The sequence below is a fragment of the Brienomyrus brachyistius genome, chromosome 7, assembly GCF_023856365.1.
Source record: "Brienomyrus brachyistius isolate T26 chromosome 7, BBRACH_0.4, whole genome shotgun sequence".
NCBI lineage: Eukaryota > Metazoa > Chordata > Actinopteri > Osteoglossiformes > Mormyridae > Brienomyrus > Brienomyrus brachyistius.
Genome location: NC_064539.1, coordinates 22,067,140 through 22,093,672, shown reverse-complemented (window position 1 = coordinate 22,093,672; position 26,533 = coordinate 22,067,140). Strand labels below are relative to the sequence as shown.

Here is a 26,533-nt window from a genome sequence, read left to right as displayed (position 1 = left end):
TGGACCCCACACCATTAATCTGCCCTCTACAAGCCGGCCGGGCCGCACGGTGGGAATATGCGGGCACAGTCTCTCCAAAAGCAGGAAGCATGATGGTGGATGGGGCCTGAAAGGGGGAGCTACTGAGGGGGCAGTTATTGGCCCAGCCAGGCTGTCTGTACACACAGGGGGCTCTGTACACAGAAAGGATCACACACACACACACACTGGCTATGTTGACCCACCCTTTGTCCTTGGCGTGGACATCAGCACCATGCTGAAGCAGTAGCTGGACGATCCGCACACGGTTGTACCCGGCTGCCAGGTGCAGTGGGGTAGACTGGTGGAGAAAAAGGAAGACGGGGATCAGACCGGACCGCAGCACAGGAAACGCCCCCCACTGATGACACAGCAATTAGCGGGGCGTGTGTGAGAAGACAAGCTTTGCGTCACATAGCAGAAAGGTCAGCAGCAAAGCGAGTCAGCCAGCACTGGCCTGTGTTGCCCAGCCAGTCCTGCCTGGTGAGACACAGCAGAGATGGAACCTTTACGTAACCAAAACGGAACCAAAATGTAACTGCTGCAGGGGACACTCTTCGGCGTGACCCGTTTGGCAGCTCAGTCCTCCATGTGGACCAGAGCTAGAGGATCCGACTGAACCCATTCAGCTTCGATGCAGATTAGCCATGTTACAGCAGGACGGACTAGCCCTCCCAAGACGATTCACTACGAGGGTGCGGCTACAAGGCACGGACCGAAACTTGGCCAGTGAGAGGCAGGTGGGCGATCGTGCGGGAGACTCATGGGTATTGGTGACCAAGGCTTCAAGGCACGTAGGTTACAGGGCTTCTCTGAGGACAGACAATGAGCTTGTGTGCATGCTTATGTGTGTGTGTGTGTGTGTGTGTGGGGAGGGCTAGTGTTTGTGCATCACACTAATGTGGAGCGGGGGGCCATCCCAAAGGGTGAGTGTCCCTGTAGGAGGAGGGGGCCAATGAACACGCAGTGAACACCAACAGGAAGTGCACTGCAGTCATTCAGCGCTTAGCCGTGATTGGCCGTTGGGGAATCCGGGCACAGTTGGCTGCGAAAAGCTTGACAGAGCACCTTCCCCCCCCCCCCCCCGACCCACCCACAACACTTCACAGATCAGGTGCACCCACCCGCAAACAAACAAGGGAATTTCGCCATCCACAGAAACTGACCTACAACATTACACAGCATTAATGCTGTATGAAAGATCGACAAAATGCACAGTCAAGCTGACATGCAGGTAACAAAAAATAAATAGACTGATTAATCAAGTCATAGAGTGGCTGAAGCTATGGGGTGGGTGGGTGAGGTCACAGAGGGGTTAGAGCGGCCAGAAAGGGAGGGGGCTTTGCACCAACTAACATTAAAAGGCAGGCAGTGTGGAATCTGGAACTGCACTTGGGGGCGGGGTACTGGTAATGCCCCCGCCCACAATCCCACCCCACCCCTGGAAGACAAGAGCATTGGTTGGTGGATGAGATGTGACAGACAGACCATAATGCCCATACTGTGCATTTAAAGGAGCCAGAGCCAGCGCACTGATAAACAAACCAAAAGTCAATTTTAATTCAAATGAATCACAACAGTGCATCAGACTAGGAGCTCTTATTGAAAACGAACTTACCAGCAATTTTTGGGATGTTGACTGATAGACAATGTCGCCAGAACCACAAACAAAAACAGAAACAAAAACAAATAAAACACAAAAAATGATAAAATGATAACATGTCATTATCTCAAACACCTACAGCTTTAATCCATTTTACTCAGGGTGTGCATCATTCAGAAAATCAGCCTGCTTCCCTCTAAGGGGCCTGATGCGTAAAGGGGGGGAGGGGGTGGCAGAACCATGATGAGAAGGGGGTGGGGGGGGCCCCAAAACCACACTCCCCCAACCCACAACTCAACAGCACTCACGTCTTCCCATAGGATGAGCAGCTCATCATTACTGTCATTACTGGACTTCACACCACAAAAAGCCACGTGGAGAATCTCCACCCGCCCCTCCAGGATGGGAGGTGTCTGTCTGAAAAGGGCGTCAAATGGCCAATGAATTAAGCTTGTGTCACCATGGAAACAAGCCCGCAAATGCTGTCATGGACAGGCTCCGCCCCCCAATCTGTCAGTACTGGAGGGAGTGCGAGAGGTCCTGGGCAAGGTGCCCCCCTCTGGGACCTGTGAGGTGTTTGTGGACTAGCTCTCGACCTGTGACCCAACCATGTATCCCACCTAATAATTGCGTGGCATTTTAATTCTACGATGTCTATAAGCTGACAGCCACCTTAACACCGTGACTAAAATGAAATAAGGGTGGGGTGGATGAACTGGCGAAATGGGGGCCATTCCGCCAACCCCTGAAGTTTGGTACCATGGGCGGGCGCTGAGAGGGACTTCATGCAGGGACATGGGAGGCTGTAGGAGCTGAACACAGAGCAGAAAGACATGATGAACCTGGACGCAGCACTGGGTTAAGTCAGACCCCAACGTGCTGAAAGCCTCATCATACTACACACAGTGCAGTGAGGTGAAGCAGCTCCATGCTGTCACACCATCAGCGCCTTTCTGGGCCATAGAACCCCAAATGAAAACTGCACAGCGCAGATGCCATAAACAGCCTCATGGCATGATGGGAAATGCAAAGGAACTAAGGCAGTAGGTGGGATTCATGCTATAAACAAAGCAATACCCCAGAGCCAGGAGATAAAAGACAAGGTCCAGACATGGTTCACGGGGCCCATAATATTCTATCCATTGCCTGTCTCCCCTTCTGTCCTCTTTCTGGAACTGTAACCATGCCAACAGAGTGATTACTGGCTGTCATCTGTTGCCATGGCGGCCAATCTTCCTATAACTAGTAGGTAGAAAAGACAATCACGCCATCGCTGCTGTTCACAGAGTCATGCGCATATATGTGAACAGAGACCCCACTCCCAGATGCCCAGGCCATACCTCCTGACATCATACCTGTGAACCGGTTTTATCTGCATTCCGCACTTTAAACACGTCTCCTTCCAAAGAACTACATAATGAACACACTCCCGGATCCGCAGCTGCCACACCCCCGAAAGGCCTGACCGTGCCTCTGGCAGCGGAGAGATCTTGCTATGAAACACAAATGAGGGAGACTGTAATGTCCATTAAGGCAGGAAGGCTGACAGGCCCGAGGACAGGGCTGATCATACCCAGGGCCGTGGGACGCCAAGGCGCTGACCTGGGTCACGTGAAAGGAGTCACACAGCCACAGCACAAGTGCATCCGGGGGATGGCAACTGCCTGCTGCATACACTGCAATTCATCAGGCTCTCCACACACCCCCACACGCCCTGAATAGGTCTTTGACAGAGCTCTACAGGTTGCTCTGGCAACAGTGCCTTGCGGCTAGCGTCACTGCCACAGAAACGATGCTCACAGCACACGAAGAGCATGGCGGGGGTTCGTCCCTAACTTGCACGGACTGGACTCACGGACCAGTACAGCAGACGTCGAGGTTCACTCCTCCTCAGTTATCCAAAACGACCCAAAACAGGCGAGTCCAGACACCAGAGAGTAGATGTTAGGGACTGTTGCTCGCCCCCTAGTTGTGGAGTGGCCCACAGCAGCACAGGACAGCAATGGGCGCTGAGGACCAGGAACCACTTGTCATACCGCAAACGACTTAGGCTACGTCCACTGCTACGTTATCGAGAGCCAAGTTTTCAAACGAAAACGATCACCATCCACACAGGCGTTTACAGGGCCTCCACACTGAAATGAGCAAAAATGTTGACGTAGCTAATAGCCTACATTGAGCATGTGAGCATTGACGAAAACAAGTAGCCCGTATATTAGCTTCTTTTAGCGCAAAAGTGTAGCAGTCGTACTGCCTGACACGAGCATTTAGCTGTATACTGTAGGGCTGCACGATTAATCGTAAAACGCAATCTTAATTTACACCTCTAAGTGACCAAAATATCTAAATTACAACGGTTCTGCGGCATTGTACTACATCAGCTGGATCAAACTAAGCACTCCTACTTTTCCCCAGAGACTCAAGCATCACGCAATTCTGCACTCTCTTTAAAGAGCACTTTTCCAGCGTACCAGGTACCGTACTTTTGGTACTTCAAGAAAGGCGTCCTTTTCCATTTCTTTATGCTATCCTGATCTCTGGACTTCTGCATTTCAAGCTCCACCCCAAAGTAGCAACAAAGTACCTGACTGGCACTTCTGATACAGGAACGTTCGACGTTTCGATCACCCTAATGGCCAATTGAGCATTTCCTTTCTGTTGTCAGAAGTTGATATGTCGCTCCTGGATCAATCATATGTTCAGCGCAGTCGCATTTTGTTGTGTTTCCTTTTGCAGTTTAATGAGTGCAATAAACATTTACAAGAATGACAATTTTTATTTATTTTTTATTTTTTTTTATAGAGGATCACGATTCTAAAGCCAAATATTTGTGCAGCCATAGCATGGAAATATAACAATGAGGCCTCCGTTTCCCTCCACGTCAACCTTGGCTTTGGATGGAATACCAACCTTGTTCATCGAATGATATGGAAAAGAAAAGCAGAGGTATTACCCATGCCTACAGTTTACGTCTGTTAGGGGTGACCAGGTGACCAATCAGACCAATGAGAGGTCGTAAGTAGCTGGATCAAATGAGGGAAGGGCTACAAAATGAGCAGAGACCAATTAGGGTACTCATGGAGTCTGCGTTAAGTCTCTGTTTTCTCTCATCCACACTGCAATGCTGAAACACAGTAAGAAGTATGTCTGTGAAGAGTGTGTTCAAAAGTCTCCATTTTTGTAAACAGAAAACTGAGAGGTAGTGTGGACGAAAAGCGGAAACGCAGACCAATGTCTGCATTTTTCAATGAAAATGTAGCAGTATGGACGTAGCCTTAGACACCACGAGCACCAAGACGTGTTTCACAGCCACCAGACATATTTCCCAGGGTAGCAGTATGTGTCAGGCCCTCAAGGGACGTCAGGTGACGGCTTTGCTGGCAGGAACATTCAGCAGGTGCCGATCCAGCTGCTGGCAGTGAAGACTATAAAAGGACAATCTCAGGCAGGTAGTGCAGGAAAGATACACTCTACACTAAGGCTTTTGATGACTTATCATTGCAAACATTCTGTTTTAAAGCATTTCGGCTGCAGGAAACCGGCTCACTGGCAGAGCTACAGGAGACTGGAGGGGCCGCATTCAGCAGACACTGTCCAACACAAGGCGAGGAGCGCACAGAAGCACATGGTGATACTGGCTGACCGCCTGGACCCAGCATGGCCCCCGGCCATGGCACAGCACTGGGTGCCACCCTGCTAGCTCACAGCCGGGCATCAGAAAACTCTCAGCCCTGCTCAGTTACCCGAACACAATGCCGGACAACAAACAACCCTCTACTGGCCACCGCAACTCATAAACAAACCTAAAAACGGAGCCAAATTTAAAATTACAGGGTGGTCAGATGGAGCAAAACCATTCAGCGATGGCGAGGCGGACAGGCCGCCTTTGACACCGCAGGCTGGAGGTACAGGAACGAGCCACTTTGTGCAAATAACCAGGGTCATTAACGCCACTGATGATGTCAACACCAATCTCAAGGCCACGGGGCCTAACTGGGCATCAGCCGAAACTACCAGGGGCCCTCCAGACCCAGAGCAGCAAGAAAATTCATAAATAAAAAGGATTTTGAGGTTAGATGCGGGACATGGGAGACAAGCTGCAATGGGGTGGGGGGGGGGGGGGGCAGAGCTTGGATGGGACCCAGGAAAGAAGGAGCTGCGTCTTACCTTTCGGCCATCGCTGGCATGGCAGTTTACATTCAGGGGGGTGAGCAGGGCCATGAGCTTTTCCTCGTTACCGCTCCTGGGGGGGGGACAGAATGCATTAATAGCAGGTGCTGAGGGAGAGTGGCCTGGGCCCCCAGCTGAGGAGTAACAGGATGCAGGTAGGTGAGGCTGAGAGAGAGCCTGACAGGCCATGTGTGCGGGGTGGGTTGGTGGGGTGGGGCTCCCTTCCAAAGCCAGCCTCTCCGCTCACAGCTCTCTGCTCTAAACGACCATGTTGCCGTGGCAGCCAGCCTGTGGCTTATGGCCCCGGTTGCTGGTTCCGCTGACAGAACGAGAAAGAGACGCCCCAATCCTGTTAGAGGCCTAGATTAGGGTCCCCGCTGGCTCAGGAAGGCCCAGCTGCAATGCAGAGCGCACGGGGGCGGGAGCCAGTGAACACCGGGCCAGTGAGTCACCCTCGCCAGTGGCCAAAAACCCTCATTCCAGCCAGCCAATCGGGGTAAACCCACCCCATCACCATGGTGATGAAAGGACTCCCACCAGCAGCACGTGTGGGGAGGGAGGGGGGGGGGGGTGGGGTGGGGTTCTTGTTAATAGTCCACCTCCAGCCACCACCTCCAAGTCAGGCATTGTCAAAGATACAGCGCAGGCTCCCCACCCCCAGCATGACAAAGAGCACAGCAGTGACCCCCCCCCCCCAAACCATCGGCAGCATAGAGCAAGCGAGCAGCCAATCAGCATCCAACAGGAGACACCAACACAGCACACAGGGAAAGTCATTCACAGATCCTGTCTATGGGAAGGGGGTGGGGCGGAGTGGGAGGACGGACAAAGAGGTGGGGGGTGGGGCGGAGTGGGAGGGGGCAGACAGCAGACTGTACTCACCTTGCTGCTTCCAGGAGTTCGTCCTTCTTGTATTCACCTAAGTGATTGCAGAAAATCATGGTGTCAGAAAGGGGCCGTGTGAGGGGGACACACGGCAGCAGGAGGCTGGTATTAGAGACGCCAGAGAGACCACGCGCACACACACACACACACACACACACACACACGCACGCACACATGCACGCACGCTCACGCAAGCACGCACACGCGGACGAAGACTGCCTGCCTATCTGCTTCTCTCGCTCTCTCTCTCCTCTCTCGCTCGCTCTCCCGCTCCCTCCCATCCCTCCAGGTGATGGCGGTATGACGTGTTGCGGCGGCTTGCGACGAGAACGTGGCAGAGACGCAGGTCCGCGTCCGGCCTTCAGATTAATTGTCTATCCATCAGGGTTGGCTGTCCGTTGCGCCGCCACCCGCAGCCCTAATCTCCCCCCCCCCCCCCACCTACCCTCGCTCCCCACCCATTTAGAAATATTTGCATGGGAGGAGCTGCTGCCGCCATAACAGAAGGCAGAAATAAATAATAAATATTTAGATGTCAGCCAACCCCGCCGTTTGCGCCCCCCCCCCCCAACCCCTCCTGCTAACTACTAGAGAGGAACAACATGGTGGGGGGAGGAGTTACTCAGCTCCCACTCCCCCCCCCCCCCCCCACGTCAGGACCCAGAGAAAGTGGGGGGCGTCACCCACAAACAAACACACAGGCAGGGCTGTGCTCGTGAATGCTTTGTTTCCTGTTCAGGATGCAGGGATCCGGCACCACTGATGCTGGCCCTGCAGACGGACGACTGTCCCTCCCCCAGCACACCTGATTCCCAGCGAGCAGCCGTAACGACCCAAGCTGGCGGGGGGGGGGGCACCTGTGTCTAAACGTTGCCTCGAGCTCCAGCTCCTGTAAATGTCAGCCTCCACGGGGCTTGGATTATATATAGACTGCGTGTTTGATTATGTGACAGTCAGACTGCAGAGGGGCGGTGCGGGTGGGGGGAGTAAACACAAACCGGAAGGGCACATCATCATCGCCAGCCGCCCTGAGGTATGGCGTAGGCCAGTCATGCACAGGGCGAGGCTGGACAGGGGCAGCCATTAGCACCTGCCGGCTCCACCCTCCCCTCCAGGACCCTGACCTGCCAGGAGCACAGGCAGGACAGTGTCAGCACTCAAGTGTTCCGAAAGGCGTCAGACATTCCCAACACTGTCGTGACAGGGGACATGACCTGCAAGTCATGGAGTCGGGGCTAACAGGGACCAGGATGGACTTCCATCATGCACCTCTCCAAATGCATTTAAATAGATGCCACCCCCCACCCCCTCCCAAACCTCGAGCAGCCACCTGGTACACACACACACACAGTCTCATCCATCAGAACCTCCTGCTGATGCAAAGTGTGCATGTTTAATAAGCATGTGCCCCGGGGGGGGAGGAGGGTTGGGGCGCTTTCAAGGACAGCTTCCTTTACTCGGCATGGTCACCATTTAGCCAGCGGGCATTTCTGTCGCATAAGCTGCTGTGGCTCATACTCCCTTCAGAGGTGAACTTTAATGAGCCGATTAAGGAGCTCAGCGAGGCCATCAACAAGCACACAGTCCAAGCATCTAAGCAAAAGTTAAAGGTAAACCAAGTGTTTGAAGCACGAGGGGCCCTGAGGTTTGGGTTCCAACCCCAGGACCGCCAAACAGCCCTGCCCCACCTTCCTCTCACAGCCCCCGTCTTTGAGCGGATGTCAGCGAGGGCTCAGACGGACCCCAGCCCTGCCCGCCAAGGTCCAGATGGCTGGCGGACCAGCAGGTGTGACACAGGAGCACCCGGCGTGGCCTTCCGGCCTCAACACCGACAAAACAGGGAGCAACAAGCTGCTTCCACACGGCTGGTGTCACCCTGATGGCCGGCTGTGGACTGTGCTAACGTGTGGGAGCAGGGCTTTAAAAAAAAAAAAAAGGAGTGAGTGAGTATCTGGGCCAGATACAGAGAAAGAGAGGAGTGAGAACATCGGTACCAACACTGCACTTAGCTGCGAAATCCTGACAGTCATCCAAAGGAGCTATTTAAGGAGCGCAGTACACATCAGCTAATACCTCAACAACACACCACAGGGAATGAGGAAGCCGGCAGCAGCTGGAGGGCCATGCTGATCCACAGAGCAGCAGGGGCCGCGGTAAAGCCCGGTATGCCGGAGGGTCTCGGGAAAAGCCGGCCAAAGCGAAGGAGACGAGGGCGGTTATGAAGAAAGGCACGGCTTACATTCTCCAACTGTGAGGAACCCTTTGTTTAAGGAAAACAAATGCAGATACAAGTGCTGGACAACAGGCAGTACCGAACATTACCACTAGGGGGCAGGCACGGCACCGGAAGGCTCACTGCGATCCGCAAAGGAGAAACGCGGCTAAACTCCGAGCTCTCCTCACAGGCCTGCACTGCGGTTTACCGACCAAATCAGCGAAGCGCAGGCATGTCCGCGGTGTGCGACCAAGAAAAAGTCGCAGTAACCTCTGGTATATGGAACCAGCTGAGGTCAATGGGGCGGCTGTGAACAAGACTGTGAACAGGAGATGCGGGGGTGACATGCATAATGCATCTTTTCATTGGCACAGGCCTGCTCAGGGAGTGGTCATTTATCAACAAGAAACAGGAGAAGAGGATTCATCTCTTTCAAAACACTAAACCAACATGGGAGCAGAGAGCTATTCAAATTTTTCTTTGCAGAAAGCCATTCACGGGCACTTCAGTCACGACTGTAAATTACCAGCTCCAGCCACCCTTTCCTGTCTAGCTGCACACCCACAAGTCCTTTTACCAGACAACAACACTGACAAGAAATGCAGGAGCAATCGAATGTTTTGGTCCTGCCTCCTCTAGTTGCTTGAACCCACATCCTCAACAATCTGATTTGTTATTTCTCTAAACCAACCATTTTTCATTTAGCCCTCAGAGCATTTTTGTTCAAGTTAAACTCCCATGGGCCACATAAAGCCCCATTGCTAAAACACACGAGCACCCTGCTAGTATAGTACTTATAGAAGGTGACCTCTATGTGTAACAGGTAAGGGCAGACAGACATAACGGGCATGCTGGCACCGTGAAGGTCCAAGTTTCACAAAGTTTCACCAAGAAACAGAGGCCAGCTTCTCGCACCATGGCACTGAAGCAAACGCCCAAGTAGCACCGAGTGCTACCCAAGGGCAGGAGTGCTGGAGCCCCAAAGCCAAAGGGGGGAGACGGGAGGTGGTAGTCAAGCTGGTGTGAGACAGCACACTGAGGAGCAGAGGGGCCGCCGTCCGGAAAAGCAATCCGCCTTCTGTGCGTGCAGCGGCGGCAGTGGAATACTAACGATGAAGGTAATTAATTGAAGTTAATGTTGCCTAAGATTGCCTTCTCTCTGCAAACTCCCGTTATTGATGCCCGTGGAGTGCTTTATCAGCAGAACGGGCCTCGTGTGGAGACACGGCCTGTTTCCCTGAGCACAGCGCTAATACGACGTCGGGTTAAAACTGGGGAACTCGGTCTAATGGCCCTAGGACTGGTCACACAGGAATTTGGACAGGCAAGACGGCGGGGGGAGGGGGCACATAATAAACCATACAGACAGTCGTTCACACAAACAGGTGGCAAGTTTTAAGCCATTCAGGTTATAATGGAGATGAAGGATGGTGGCAGATTCCATCAAAGAATAGGCTACGGAACAGCGGGTGACACTGTGACCCGAAAGGCCCCTGGCAACTATTTTCCCACAACATCTGATGCTGCAATAGACCATGTTCATCAGGTAGGAATTAAAACCCAAGGAACCCGCTTGGTTGGCGCTGGGTGGTGAGAGAGAAGCACAGTGTTTTCCTTACCAGGAGTTCTGAGAAATTGAGGAGCCCCCAAAGAACCTCCCAAACCTCCAAACCAAGAGCCAGAATCCCGGCAGGCAGAAGGGCGCAAGTTCCCTCCCATGGTGCCTTCGGAGCAGAGGGAATCCAACTGGCCTCGAGGGTAAGCCACTCAGTACCCATATGGTACCAGGAGCAGACCATAACACTCAGAAGAGAGGAGCAGAAGGCAGACAAAACAGAGCAAAGCAGAACACAGCCCAGGGGTCCAGGAAGGAACAGGGAATATCACAGGGAATATCGCTATCAAGCCAAATATCCAAAAAGACCACACACAGCACAAACAGGCGTGTGTCCCTAACCAGCGCTGTGAGAAGCTGACGCCACACATTAGTGGGTCCATCCACAGAACAGCAGGAATGGAAATCAATTGATGCAGTTCCCAATTAGCGCATTCAGGGTGGCTATAAGCAAGGAGTCTTAACGAGGGTCTAGAGAGGCCAAAGGGCTCAGGGGGGCGGCTGTTCCTGCAGCTCATGGTCACAAGGTCATGCCATGGCCCGTGTGTCCATTGCTCTGGGTCTCAAGGTCATGTGATCACTCCTGCTTTAAGGCTGAGCAAAACTGTCGGAATGGCTCGCCCTTTAGCCTGGATGTTACTCCTCCATAATGAGCCTGGGCTTGCAAACCTGAATCGGATCGCAAGCCCTCGATAATGACACTGGCTCACTGATCCTAAGGACGAGATGAGGCCCTCGAAAGACACCCGGCCTGCTCTCCCCGCTTCATTTAACACACAGTATAACTGAGCCCTAGAGTGGTGCATATTAAAAACAGCAACACAAACATCACTCCGTGCGATTAGAGGGGGAGATAACGGGCGCCTAAGGCACGTCTCCCCACACGACCAGGAGCCTGGCAGGGCAGGAAGGGGACAGGTAGAGTGCCAGCACAGGTAGGAAGCTCATCCTTCCAGATAAATATACCTTCTGATAATGGAAGCAGCAACTCCGCGAGAGGTAAACGACAAGCTCAGAGCCTCGGAAAAACAGCAGCGCTCACAGGGATGAATTAATCATCCAGTGCCTGACAGACTCTGGGACAGGATTCACACGGGCTGAAGGATCCACTGCAGGCTCACACAGATCAAGGGGCAGAAGTTGCGGAGCTTCAGCAGAGCACAAGGTTCCATCGCCACTTTGTGCCCCACCCCACACCACCACGTCCAGACTCACGGGACACAGGAGAAAGTAACAAATCGATCAGGGGCTGCTCTGTTGTTCTGCTTTTATGGGATCCGACATTTAGTGGTGATCGATACCTAAGAGGATGGCAAGTGTTTATGGGAAATGTAGGCTGATTACAGGTTCCAATCATCAGTCCATCATCACCTTCCAAATGCCCTCCACAGACCTCCACACCTACGGAGATGAAGTCAGTGTTGAAACGTTTGCTTAAACGGTCCCAACCGCCAGCACGTCACGACCTGGGAGCTCCATGCCCCCTTCTGCAACCACGCACCACATGACCCAATGACCCAAGCAGGAGCTCGTCTCGACACGGTCAATATCCAGACCCAGGAGAGTGCACAAGCATTTGACAAGCTCCAACGTCAGCTCTGCCCATATAATGGCCTGGGGGGGGGGGGGGGGGGGTCATTTTTAGAAGCTGACACAGGCTGCCCAGTGTCCGATCAATGGCATTTACATCCTGAGGTCAGGGCGAGATGAAGCAGAGAAAATCTGAAGCGCATGCGGTGTCTGCTTCTCTGAGGAGGAGGGACAGCATGACATGGTGGTTAGAAAAGATCACAGCATTAGCCAGTCAACAGAAAGCGCCAATGCTGCTGATTAACAGCTATAACCCTGAAACCTTGTACAAGGGCGAAGCTAGCAGGTAGCCTCCTGGTCATTAAAACGGCAGACGTGGGACAGCTGTGAGCCACAGAGGGGCCCGGCACTGCACGGGGGACCGGGAGAGATGAGCAGAGTACACACAACCTCGCACTGGCTGCACACCGAGAGAGGTGGCCTCATGCATCTCAGGCATGTCCCAGGACCTCATGACTGATCCAGAGCAGGCTAGGCTAATCCAGTTAGCTTTTTTTGTTTACTTTTAACTCTCTCAGCTCCATACATCATCACCGTTGCTTTTAAGCAATTTGTACAGCCAGAAAAGCAGTGGAAAAGCCCTTTCCCCAGGCTCAAATAGCCTCACTTCACGAGCTCCCGGGAAAGACGACGTGCTGCCAAACCGATTGGCGGCCTCATGCTAACTGGAGATGCTCACCACCAGCTGGCAGAACCCATTTAAGATGAATGAGTGGCTGCAGAGATATTCCTTCCCCTAAAAGAAAAGCCTGGGGCAAGGAGGTCGAACTTCGTTAGAGACGACGGTTTTAAATCTCGAGGGAACGGAGTATGGAACAGGCCGCATAATCAACGGCTCCCAGCCGCTAGCAGCCTCTTCCCCTTCATTATCTGCTGCCAGCGAGATTTATCCCCTTTCCTACAGGCCTAATGGCGACACCTACCACCTTTTAGCACCACAACTTTCAAACTGACAAAACACCCACAAATCCCTGCCCCGCCCCCACTCCATGGTTACCCCCCACCCCCAAAGCTAAAATTAAAAACAGTGGCTGCTGTTTTGTTCACGGGGACAGAGATTAATCCCGCCACAGCACACCGCCTACGATGTTGAAGGGTAACCAGCGCTCACCGATCGCCAATCTGCGAACAGGAGCAGGCCCGAGCAGAGCGCCAGCGGTTCCCATGGTGATTAAAAGACGGATCGTCCACATTAACTAGAGAGACATTACAGATGTTCTTTTCACATTATCTCCTTCCTGTGGATTCCGCCTAAACAATTAATTTAACGCAGCACACAACAGTAACCATAAGAAGGGCAAAAAAAGCCACCGTATTTTCCAGAAAATGCTTTCTCAGGTTACTGCCCATCACAGAGATGGGCAGACCAGCTGCCTGTCACTGCAATCAGTTCCACCCCCACCCCCCGTTCATGTTTATTCATCTCCTCCTGCTGGTGATTAATCCCCGAGAACTTCAGGTGTGTTTGGCCAGGCAGGGGTGCAGAGACGACCGACCATCAACATCAAGAACTGCCACGGCCTGGAGTGGAGGAGGGGGGCAAGCTGGTGGTCACCCAGCCGTGGAGACGGCAGAAGGGGCGACGCAGAAACGCGTTTCGGTGGCCTACCAAGAGGCGTCTATGCAGATTTATGCGAGCTCACATTTTCACCTTGAAGCAACAGGAGGTACCGACGGCGTCCCATTTACAGAACGAGCAGGCAGAAAGATACATCTCCTCTTCTGGCTGGACACCATCACGCCACTGTCACAACCCCAAGCTGCTGTGACAGAATAGACATCGATTCAGCGACGCAGGTTTGAGGTTCTGCTTCGCCGAGGGTGGGGATCAGGCCCTGACTCTACTAACGACGAATTCGGAGAGTGTTGATCATCCCCCCCCCACCCCCCCCAAGGCTGACGCACTCCATCTTTGGATCTGGCAGTGATACAAACAACAGGACACTGATCGTCATAGTATTTTAGGAGCGGAATCAGACACCCACCTTGGCCAGCTGAAATGCACCACGCGAAAAAAAACCAGAGGTGAGACTGGCCCTAAAACCACACACACATACCCCTTTGATTCTGCCTTCCTTTTATTTAATTAGTGCTGGTGACGCAGGGAGCTGGAGAAGCGCCCGTTTGGGTCCTGATTCAGCCGCCGTGAGCCTCATCTGCAAAAACTATCAGTGTCAGGATGGGTGAAGAGTACGGCCACAGTCAGACAAAAAAAAAAAAAAAAAACACGTGGGATTGTGAGATTGTGAGATTGCGCATTCGAAAATGCACTTCAGATTACCTTCAGAACTCCATATTCACAGCCACTCGACACGGCTGCATGTCTCTCTCAGATAAATTACAGGTAAAACTCCATTTAGGAGGCAGGCTTGCTATCGATCACCATTCATCAGCTCCACTGCCGCCGATGATCCATTCATACCTCACGTTGCCGGCTGCTTGCTCTCAGCACAGAGCGGCCTGTCTGAGCCCGGTGGCGCAAAGCGGCCGTCTAACCAAGAATTACGGAGACGTGACAGAAGCCATCCCCGCTGATTAGTGCAGGGGGCTGTGAAGCCGGCTCATCTGTAAATACCGCTTTCTGCGGCGCCGGGTCTGACTTCTTTCCTGCCTCCCCCACTCCCACCCACCCGCCTGCCCGCTCGCTCTCAGTGCCGTTAGCATCTCGCGCAACTCCACCACTTTTCCACACCAGAAAGCCCATTTCTTTTCAGGGGCAGCGTGGCGGTGGAGTCGGTCCAGGGTAAGTGACAGATGTCCGCAGGGAGCACGGCTGTTGCCTCCTGCTTGAGAGGCGGAGCCGCGTGACGCAGTGGGTACGATCACACTGCACAGCCAGTGCAAAGAGAGGGATGCTGCTTCCGTACAGCCACTGCACCATGTTTACATTTATTCAAATATCTGACACCTTTATCCCAAAGTGACTTAAAATAAAGGGAACGGAACTTACAATTTATGGAAGAGCCCCGGGTTTTGGTCCCATGACCCTTGCATTGGTAACACTATACTCAGATCGCAGTGCTACAGGAGCCTATATTAAAATGCCTGTAGTGAAACGGTCCTCCTCCGGCGGCATTAACCATACGGCCAAACAATCATGGGAGAAACTGTGCTGCTGGAGGGGTGAAGGACCTACATTGCTCGCCCCATGAAGCGACTTTATGATTCCGAATTGTTAGGCCTCCCCTGCAGACGACGGGATGATACTCTCATGCTGCTGCTGTGACGCGCTCATCGCCCACAAACTCGCAGCACAAATGCAGCTCCGAACAGCAGCGCCGGGTCGATCCGCCCTCAATAGCTAAAAGTGAGAAACGGGCAAGTTTCACCGCTTCTGTTAACAGCGCCATTCTTTAATTATCCAGAACCACAAGGCAGCACCATCACACCAGGCCACAGCAAGCCACCCAGGGATGCTGCGTTACGTTGGGCTATGCTACATAAACCCCAGTGCCTCTCCTCTACAGTGCCTTCTGAAGATGCATCTTCTCAGGACCGCGGGCAGAGGATGCTGGGAAACGGCATGGCAGCCACCCTGTACTCAAGATGATCCTGTTGCATGCCCCAATTGCCCAGTTTGATCTTGTCTTTCCCTCCCTTTCCTTCTGCGGTAGGGGCATGACCCACGAAGGATACTCTGCAGAATCTCAAGCAGAGAGTACAGTCTCTCCAAGGACCGTTATCGTTGCCGTCTTCCCGGCTAAAGGCCTTTTTGCGTCCAGCAGACTCTCTCAATTTAAGCCTAAACTTCGTTTAACACCTAGGGACTGATTTCATTGATGGACTCATTAAAATTCTCGATGCCGTCAGCATGTCGCGGTGACATTGAGCACTTCCTAGCCACATCTGTATGGGCCTCATCGTGCCGTGGGGGCCAGTTTTGGGAAGAAAGCATGCATGCACACGGCACACACAAACGCTCAGACACTGTCCTGTCCTCTCCACCGCCCTGGGAGAGCACTTTATACTGCGGTTACATATGCTCCCCCGGATATGCTCTGCACCTCTGCGCAAGAAGCGGCAGATCCCGCGCAGACGCTGGGCTGCAGGGAGCAGCCTCATGCATCCTGCCTAAACACGTCTCCCGCAGGAGAAGCGTTTCCGAGGCGATGAGGTCCCTCCCGACGTGACCCTCAGTGCCGGGACGGCAGCCTAGAGTGACCCGGCCACCACTCACTCTCTGATGGCTGTGTATATGCCAGAGAAGAGTAGCTGGCACACTGTGACTGTAACTCCGCCCCTGTGCCAAGGAAACTGCTGGAGTAACAGCGAGCACCATGGACACTATCATGGGTTGGGCGCTACCGCGGTATACAATGCTGGTGGCTCCATGTGGCCACCAGTGAGACGTAAGCAAGGGTCCACAAGTATTTGCAAATTCAGAATGATAATAGAGAGGGAGCGCGAGCGAGTGAGAGAGCAAGCGAGAGAGCAAGAGAGAGAGAGCGCATTCCAAAGCGGGAAGACTTAATGATATGAGCAGAGAGAGATACAAGGCCGCTGACAGGAGCACACGCACTGTGACAGGGTAAACACAGGAAGACATGCAGCCTAACATACTGACACGTACTCCTAGTTGTGCACACTGACACACACACTGACTGAGACACACACACACACACACACACACACACACACACACACACACACACACACAAACGGGGTCCGGGTGCACAGTACTCACCGGTGAGGACAGCCTTGGCAGATGGGTCGGCGAGGTCCAGGGCCGACTTGCCATCGGTGTTGCGGATGTTGGGGTCGGCGCCATGCTGGAGCAGCACTGTGCAGGGAAAACACAGGCAGTAGCTGAGCTCGGACAGGCACAGGCCACCACCGCCCGCCAGCACGCTCCTCGCCATGGCCGCCGCACACGTGCATCGCACACCGGTGCACCGGGGAGGGGGCGCCACGGCGACGCAGAGAGCCACACTACAGGACACGGCAGGCTAGTCCACGTGACCTCAATCACAGATGCGAGAGCAGAATAGTAAAGACTCCCATCCCCTGCAGCCCCCAGGAGAGGGGCCGATCCTGGACCCCCCCCGGCCCCCACCAAGCGAGCGAGCGACTCAGAGACACAGCGCCTACGACACACTGTCCCCGAACTGTCTGCGTGCTTCTCCTCGTGCGCCAAGCTTCCCTCTCTCCCTCTCTCCCTCTCCGCACTCCTTCTCACACCCTAATCAGCTGCTCTGCGATTCAGCGGCGCGACCGCGGCGAGAGCCAGAGACAAGGGGAGGGGGGGCACGTACAGGTACGGTGTGCGCAGGGGCAGGGGCGCACCTGCAGACCAGCAACATACCACGGGTCGCTCCACAGCACTCTGACAACGCCACCTTGTGGTCACCAGCCATCCTGGCAGACTGTGCCCCCCCCCCCTCCAGCAAACATATAAACAGGTGAAATGTACAGCTAGCCTAGTGACAGCGAGGCAGAGAGGAGCCAAGATTACCAACAGCACTATGGGGCCAGGGATCTCGACGTGCACAGCAGCAAACTTAAACACTAAACCGCCAGGCCTGTAAAGACTGACAAAGGTGCAGCGATGCACAAAATACTCAGATTTAACAGGCAGGAACAAGCCATTTGCTTCCTCTGTATTTGTGTGGACGTACAGCACCCCCCCCCTCCCCAAGGAGTGACTCTGGGGTTAAAAATCAGGCAGCTCCCCTGACAAGCTGCCCATAAATCAGGTGCTGAGCCCACCCTCTCCCCCTCCTCCGGGTCGGCAGCCTGGTACCAGGCAGAGCGCAGGCGACAAGCGGGGACTCGCACAGAATACCAAAGAGCCACTGGGAGGGAGGGGGGGGCTGTTCAGGGCCACAGGTGCACCGCACGTGGGAAAAGGGGGGGGGGGGGGGTGGCACTGCAGGGGGGGCCCCCGAGTGACAATACAGCGCAAATGACTGCAGTTAACTGCCATTAAGGAGAGAAAATGGACAGAAACCTCCTGGGGAGGGAAGGGGGCTGCTCATCTATCCCACCCCCATTAGCCACTATTCTGGGACAGAAAGCAAAGGAACAGCACAGCTACTGATGCTGGGGGGGGGGGGGGGGGGGGGGGGGGGGGTCGGAGAGCACGCAGACAGGTAGAGTGTGTGCGTCACCCCCCCCCCCCCAACTGGATTTACCCACGGAGACATTCGGGCACGCACAAACACAACGCCACACGTTTACTGACAAAGCAGCTCCTGCTGTCTTGGAACAGGTGGCCTTTGTCTATAAAAGGAAAATCTCACCCCCCCCCCCCCCCAATCCCCCAAACGAAGGGAACATGTCCGCGTTCCTGTGAAATACATTCAGGAGGAACGCTAAGACTTCACAGTGCTCCTTCAGCAGCAAGGCTCAATCCAGGGAGAAACACACCACAGAAACAGCCAACTGTAACTGAGCGGGTTAAAACCTCCGGCCTGGGGGGGGGGGGGGGCATGGACAGGAGCAGGGGCCAGTTTTCCCTTCCAGCTTGCAGGTGACCTTGATGGTTTTACCGGACGGGAGTCAGGGCCTAGCGAGACCTGTTAGTCAGGCTGTGCCTGAGGAAGACTAAGTCCGCCTGAGAATGAGCTGCAAGAAAAATACAATACGGGAGGGAGGGACAGCCATGTGACCAAGGGGTCACACGCACCTCCCACCTCCCCCCACACCAGGTACAGTAGGTGTGGAGATAACGGGTTACTCTCATAATGCCACGCTACACTGCCCTACCAGTGCAGCACGCCACAGTGCCCACCGCTGCCGCATGCGCTGCGTTTTACGCATTAATTATTACGTCATTAACAATCAGAGGGTGTATAGAGGGTCCTTTTATCCAAGCCGCCCAGACCATGTTCAGAAGGAAATAAGTTACCTGTAGTATGCCGGGCACTGCATGCAAAGGCCGGCCCCCATGTCCCACTCTCCCCTTTTTAAATGTTAAATGACCCCATTAACCTCAGAAATTGACATAGGCAAAGAAATAGCAGTATCTGGGAGACGTTCTGAGAGCGCGGAGACAGGCCGCTTGGAGAGACCGTAAGGTACACTGACCAATATTCTGTCACATGGTTCACCGTTAAGTTGTCAATAACACTCACCACACTTCTGATTTGTTCCGTTTTTATATGCTTTCATGGGGAGTAGGTTAAATTCATTTCATTTGTTTTTGACTTTGACTTCATGTCAAAGACACACACTGCTGGGATTATATGTCCAAAGTCCTGGAGGGAGACTGCTGTTGCACATTTGCGTGGGGTTTGACGTGACCCCAGCAGGGCAGACGCCGAAAGGTTTTGAGATCCGGCCGCATCATACATTCAGATCACGCTGCTGCAGCAGGGAGCAGGGTGGGGTACAGGCCAAGAGCACACTGTACCATACGACAATGATGGAAGAAGTGTTAACCCAGAGCACAGTTAACGGGGCCCTTGGGGCAATGAAAAGCAGATTCCATAGCAAAAACGATTGGAGAACAGCAAGAGAGAGAGAGGGGGGGGAGGGTGCGGGGGGGGGGGGGGGGCAAAGAAAGCAGTGCCCCCCTCCCCCCATGCCCCCCAGGCAGAGTAAACAGGCAAACACGGAGAAGAGCGAGACTGAACATTAGCATCAGCAAGGAAGGGCCCGCATGAACAACAAACAAACGGAGGGAGACATGGGGGGAGACTCACTGGGCCTCTTTCAACTGTATTTAAATGGGGGGGGGGGACTTTTCAGCAAGATAGGATAAGATCAAGGTAGTAGAGGAGGAGACACTGCGACCCATACCTTTCTAAAGCTACAGCCGACCCCCTCCCCCCCAATGAAATACCAGTACCCCATCCAAAAAAACCGAGGCTGGTTGTGTAAACAAAAACCCAGCTGTCACAACGCCCCTGACCTGCCACACAGTGAAGCGCCTGAGACAGTACAATGGCAAAATGCTGTCCAAACAGCCCCCACAGTGTGGTTAAAAAAATAATAATTTAATCTCCTAGTGCTGGATATACTTCACATAAACGCAATAAGGCTGAAAGAAATGGCACAGCCAGGTTAGCGAAAAATGAGCATCTACACATCCAAGCCCTTGCCTGCCAACAGGCCGCTCTCTTCCAAAAGGACTCCCTTCCCGGCTGGTACGCGCTGCACTCCCGTCACTCCCCACTGGAGTATGCGACCCTATGTTGCTAAGAGACATTTGTCATCACCGTTCCCTCTAACGGCACCACAGGACATAGCGAATCTGATAAAACATCCTTTCCCGTGATCAGGTGGGTGTCAGATCGAGCGCAGGGTTCTTCGGTCGGCCCGTGTCTTTTATGTCATCCAGTGAGAGCTTCCAAAATCACAGATTCGCTGCCAGCTGTGTGGGGTGTTTGTGACAGCACTGTACCGGTTTCAGAGGGACCAAGAGAAGCACTGGGGCAGTCACCTTGCACGAAGCGAGGTCGTCCTTCATTATGTTCTGTGGCCCTCCCCTGCTGCTCGATTCTGTGATTTATTAGGGAGAACATGGACGTCGGCAGCCGAAACTGGGCCTAGCGGTTCCTCTGACAGCTGGGGCGGCGGCAGGACATCCACAGTGGGACTGCGGCCCGTGGCAGTTAAAGAGGAGGAGCGGCGTTTGCCCACATCAAACAAACAAATAACACGCAACAATGGAGAAGCGGAAATGAAAAGAAGGGCATCATTACGCCCCCGATATTCAGACTGAATCCAGTGAGAAAACGGCCCAGTGGCCACTGCTAAGCAAACCATTGGCGAACCTGTCAGAATAGCTACCAGGTGGGCGTATTTCAGCCCCGGCGGGCGAACACAGGATGCCACCGACATCCCAACCTGCAGCTGTAAAGCCCACCTACGGCAGCAGGAGACGAGTGCAGGCACAGAGGACACAGACCAGGTCGAATTACACGGAGACTGATGTAAAGCAAAGAGACACTCATTTAACCAGTTACTCCCCCGAACCCAAACTCAACATGACACTAATGAATAATGCGTGTGGGCTAAGCGTCCCATTTTAAGGGGCCAAAATATGCCTTCTCTGGTGTGTTTGACGGGAAGCTCATTTTCTCTCATAGTGTACACTCTAGAGATTTATCGTCCACTTTCCTTAAGGTTCCTCAGAGATTAAAAAATAATTATGCTTCAGAAATTGTTCATAGCCCCCCACTAATCGATACCCCCATTCTGGTTTTAGATAAAGCTAAGCTATGCGATGCAGACCCCTTGTGCTGGCCACAGGCGCTGCGACTCACTGCTGTATTAAGGCACTGCATCATACGGAGCATTCCGGAATGTAAACTGCGGTGGACGGGCTAAAAACAAATCAAATACTGTAAAACAGCGTTTGCGTAAATCATAAAGGAACCAGACTAGACTGTCACAACCGCAGACACTCTTGAGGGACAATAATTCAATTATTTTCATGGCAGAACCTCATTCCTCAGGAATAGAGATGGTTCCAGAACAGATTTGAATTTCTGGGTAATTACATGAGATAAAGCGCAAAGACAGAAAAGGGGCACATAGGGAAGGTCAGTCACCATGCCGATGGTGCAGCCGTAAGACGAGCCACTCACATTCCCCCTCTGCTAACGCCTTAAATGCAGGCTGACGACAAAAAAATACAGAGGTACGCCAAGAAAGCAGCATTCATTACCACACATAAGGACAAGTCACAGATACGTTTAGTCTGTTCTGACACCAATGATTAGGCAATTTGTTTCATTAGTTATACATACATAACATATAGTATATACACATACACACACATGCACACACAGTACCATACAAAATTCTTAGGCAGTGAAAGAAAAGGTTTAAAGCTGTATATCTGCTCAAATGACAGCACAATTTAACATTAGGCAAAGGCAAATTAAGCGCAAAACAAAGAATAAATAAGAGATTCTTCTGTTTTCCAAAAATATAGTTGGATCCTTGTTGGATGGCTAGAAGAGCACTGCCTCAGTTCCCAAACCTTTGCTTAGGTACGCCTCAGCCACTCCATGTATTTGTTAAATTTCACCATGAGGTTAAGTAATTAATAAACTTAGTAAGTGAAGTAACTCATTGATTACCCAAACTAGGTGCGCTCGTGATCGAGTCAAAAAATACGTGGGTGTATTGGACGGCTGTGAATAGAGGGCCGACTTTAGCAGAGGTTTTGAAATGGCCAAGCTAACGCACTTTTACAGACATATATTTGTTACACAAACATAAGGATCATTTAAACGCTACATTTTCTTAGCCTGCCTAAGACTTTGCACAGCACTGTATATAAATATAGAAAATCCCTTCAGAGCCCTGGGAAAAGGGGATGCATCATTTTACTGCAATGGTAGTTGTCCAACTGTCGTCTATCTGTCATTCATCTATCTGTCTCTGTCTCAGATTTCAAACACAACTTAAAAACATTTTTATTTGCTCAAGCCTATAATGTTTCTTACCCATAATATGCTTTATTGTGTTTACTTTATTCTATGTAAGCGTCTTTGTGATCCTGAGAAGCACTATATAAATGAAATGTATCATCATCATCATCAGTAGAGCGAGCATTACGCTTCAGTCAAATGCAGATTAAAATGTATTCGATTAAACCACAGCTGCAATAGGTATCTCTGATGGCTTATTCCACACTACTGCCACAAAGCGCCAAATCTTGTCGACATGCTAGGCTCCTGGGAAACAGTGATGTAAAGTGCACTGATGCTAAAAGACTCAATGAAGGACGCAGAATGAAATAAATGCATGGGGCATCCTGTGTGACATGGAACCATGGGCAGGGCTGCGTTTCCAGGGGAAGCTCTTACCAATGCACACGTCGATTTTGCCTTTGATTGCGGCCTCATGCAGGGGCGTGTAGTTCCAGTTGTCGCGGGCATTTGGGTCTGCTCCCTGGCACAGCAGTAGGCCAACCACCTCTGCGTGGCCGAACGAGCAGGCATTGTGCAGCGGGATCAGCCCGCCATCATCGCGGGCATGCACATTGGCGCCTGTCTGCAGGAGGTGTTCCACCACGTCCTTCCTGCCAAAACCTGGAGGATCAGGGACCAAGAGGCAAATGGTGACTTCAGAAAGCAAACACAAAGCAGCAGGCTTTACCAGAAGAAGACAATAGGTTCGCCCATCACTACCCCTATTTTATCATCACAGACCACACAACAAACATCATCTTGATTTAAAAAACAGCCACACATCTACCAAAAACTAGTTCCTTAAAGTGTTAATAATCCTTTATTCCCGAACTGATATGGGTTGCCAAAGTTAGCAATTTTTGGCAGATTGATTTCAGCATTCCCAAGCCACCATAACCCCAAGAGGACTACATGATGTTCACAGGGAAAACTCCTTCGGCTCAGAGCCAAATGTGTTTATGTTATATACAGCTGGCTAAATATGGTTCTTTTACGGCCTCATAGACGTTCTGAAGTGCATAAGGGCTTTTAAGACATCCTGTTCAAATATTCATACCAAAGCACGTTTGCACTGCCTTCTAAAAACACAATAAATTCTCCTGCTTAATATGAACAGTCAGGGAACATTAATTCACCAAATTCCAGTCCCGATATACATTATCAGAACATTCCTATGTATATATTTACATGTATATTATTTATGCGTATAGCCTAGTCCCTGTGGAGAGAAATGTCTCAACACATCCAGATAACCACAACTGGGTTTCACTATCTTGTCCTTTGAGTAGTAACTTTCCAGCAGGAATCCAGCCAAATTTATAATTCGAATCCGCAATTAACGTGCCAAAAACATCAATCACACAAGAAGAGCTTCTGTTGAAACTTCCGAAATCTCTTTGCATTTCATCCCAATGCAGTAGTTTTAAAGCAGTTTGAGATTCGTCGAGTCTGTTTGTGTCTGTTCTCAGTTCACGGGTCGTATGTCTAAACCTTTACCAAAAGAGACCATGTTGCCGTGATTTCGCATAATCCTCCTGGTGTAGTTCAGTGACAACAGTAATGTCTTTATTTCATACATACCCGAAATATATATTTAAAACACATTAAGTACAAACGGAGAACACAACTGTCGAAATACACTAGCACGACACACAGCTGTACTATAGCTGAAGTTTTAAGAACTGCACAGTACCATTACCGGACCGAGCCATGTGTGTTTTATATCGTTGCATGGCATGATTGTATAAAGCTGCACATAGCCATTATGCACCGGGCCCGTGTAACACTGTTAAACTACAGTAAATACGGAAAAATGCGGACCCAGTTACTCCTAAACTATGGCGCCTAGGCGATTTAATCTGTCATATTTTACAGAAACGCCGTTATGTCTTTGACAGACGGGGAGAGTCATTTCGCGTTATTTTACCCAGTGTTTTGCGTTATGGTATTTCTGTGTTATTTCGTGCTGTAAAAAGAAACGGAGAGCCGTTTCTAATATTAGTTCACCGGTTCCAAAACAAACAAACAAATGTAAAACATAATAGCAAAGGAATAAAATAACGCGGTTCGATCCCAGTTTAAATTAATAATAAGAACCATAACAGTATTTTCAGGCGAGGCGCCCTCACTCCGTAAACACGGTTACCCACCCAGCTAACCTGCAGCCATCGCTGCAACCACCAGGCCCCCGTACCCCCCGACGGCGGAGCGCGGTGCAGACCTGCGGCGAAGTGCAGCGGGGTGGACTTGCGGCCGGCCATGTCCTTGGCGTTCACATTCACCGAGTCCACGAGCCGCTTCACCCGGGACACGTCCCCATTGCGGCAGGCCTCGAAGAGCTCCCGGAAAGCGCCGCCGCCCCCCGGGCTCGAGCCGCCTGAGTCCGGGCTCGAGCCGCCGCTCGCGGTGGAGCTTGAGCCACTGGAACCGCTGCTACCGCTGCCGCTGAGGCCCGGGGCGGGCAGGTCCGGGGAGGCCGGGGCTACCTCTGAATCCCCGCCGCCGTCTTGCTCGGCGCCCGCAGGAGCCAAGATCGCTGCACCCACAGGTCCCGGAGGAGAGCCCGGAGGGGTGAGCGAGAGGGAGGCGCTCCGAGGAGGAGACGACAGAGTCTGTTGCTGTTGCTGCTGAGACGAGCGACGAGACGCCGCCATTTTCACAACAATCCCTCTGGCAACAAAACAGCTCTACTGGCTTCCGGGAAAATGGTCGTGCTTCCGGTCTTCTTCTTCGACTTCTCTACAGGCACTATGCTGCCACCTGCATTTGCTAACAATTCGTCCGGGAAAATAAAATGTTAAGATTATGTTTGTGAATTCATTTTAAAACATACGGTGCCAGTGACTAAGAACCACGTGTTTGACCTTAAGATAATTTGGCTGAGAGAAAATCTCATGACATTATGAATGCGGACTATCAAATGGATACTCGATGTCTGCTAAAACTTTTTGTAGGGTTGCTATATGGACTCCGCGAACATCTGTGTGCGTTATAGGAGGGAACCTCGACCTGCAATCCCAGTAACGTTTTCCAGAACAACTTAATCATGCTGTCGAGCATACAGAATGACCAAAGAGTTTTGCCTATCTCTGTCTACTACTGTATCACACACAAATCTCTTTCAGAAGAATAAATAATAATTAAAAAAATAGTAAGGGTTTATTCAGGTGTTACACACGATCTGTGCTGTGAGCCTTATGTTTTGCTGTGTCATTGCCCCCTCCCTTGGAGCTGTTTGTGGTTTCAGCACTATTTGTCTAGTAAGGCTAGGTGACACAGTAAATCACCTCATCACAGACACCCTTATCTTTCATTGTTTATTGTTATTGCTTACTGGTCAGTCCTGTCCACAGCAACATATGTCTGGCAAAGAATCAATTTATTTATCAGCAGAATTTTGCTGAGATCATCCTTTTTCACGCACCTGTCTCTTTAGAGGGTGTGCCAATCAATTTCTCATCGTCAAGCGTGCTTGAAGGTCGGCTGGCACACGCAATGGCGGTGGGACACACTCTCACAGGGAGGTGGGTCTGAGGGAAGTTATGCATTGCGAATGGCTGCTGGTGTGTGGACTCCATAATGAGACCAGACTTCAGGGCTCGTTAAGCATAGTGAGGCAGGAGGGATGGCTGACAGACAGCCAATTGCAGCTGACCAGGCAGGCCAACAGTAGTCAATCTTAAGAGGCTCCACTACATTCCTCTGGCCTCACCCACCACTGTTTTCTGCTCCACACTATGTGCCCTCATCTTTCACATACCTCCACAGTCGGTGATGAAAGTCAACGCATCCCCCCAAATAAATATAGAAGATTAGTACTTCTCTGTTAGGAAGTCACACATGTGGGATCTGAACAAGCTGTTCCAGTTGCAAAGCACTGTGTTAATCCATCATGATTTAGCAAAGTGTGCTCCAGTTGCTATCCTGCTTGTGATTGTGTAGCTGTATCAAAGGTATATTTGTTATACACTATTTAGATCACTGTAGCCTGAGCCTAGATTTAAACCTGCATAAATATGCCTTTAAGTGGCCTTGTACCAATTGGCAGGCCCTGGTGTAGCCATGGTGAT

General features: G+C 51.8%; 1 protein-coding gene across 2 annotated transcripts in view; it reads right to left on the bottom strand.

The window, feature by feature from the left end:
• The window catches only part of tnksa (tankyrase, TRF1-interacting ankyrin-related ADP-ribose polymerase a), a 34,951-nt gene extending 9,768 nt beyond the window's left edge, over nt 1-25,183 (bottom strand). The window contains exons 1-7 of one of the 2 annotated variants that reach the window (XM_049020251.1): nt 24,685-25,183; nt 22,860-23,084; nt 16,781-16,876; nt 6,674-6,710; nt 5,789-5,864; nt 1,637-1,657; nt 225-319 (exon numbers count right to left, since the gene is read on the bottom strand). In XM_049020251.1, coding sequence (XP_048876208.1) covers nt 225-319; nt 1,637-1,657; nt 5,789-5,864; nt 6,674-6,710; nt 16,781-16,876; nt 22,860-23,084; nt 24,685-25,117 — 983 coding nt within the window. In that variant the 5' untranslated portion in view covers nt 25,118-25,183. The remainder of the gene's footprint in view (nt 1-224; nt 320-1,636; nt 1,658-5,788; nt 5,865-6,673; nt 6,711-16,780; nt 16,877-22,859; nt 23,085-24,684) is intronic. The other variant, XM_049020252.1, reaches the window with a different exon arrangement.
• Nucleotides 25,184-26,533: the final 1,350 nt, after the last annotated feature.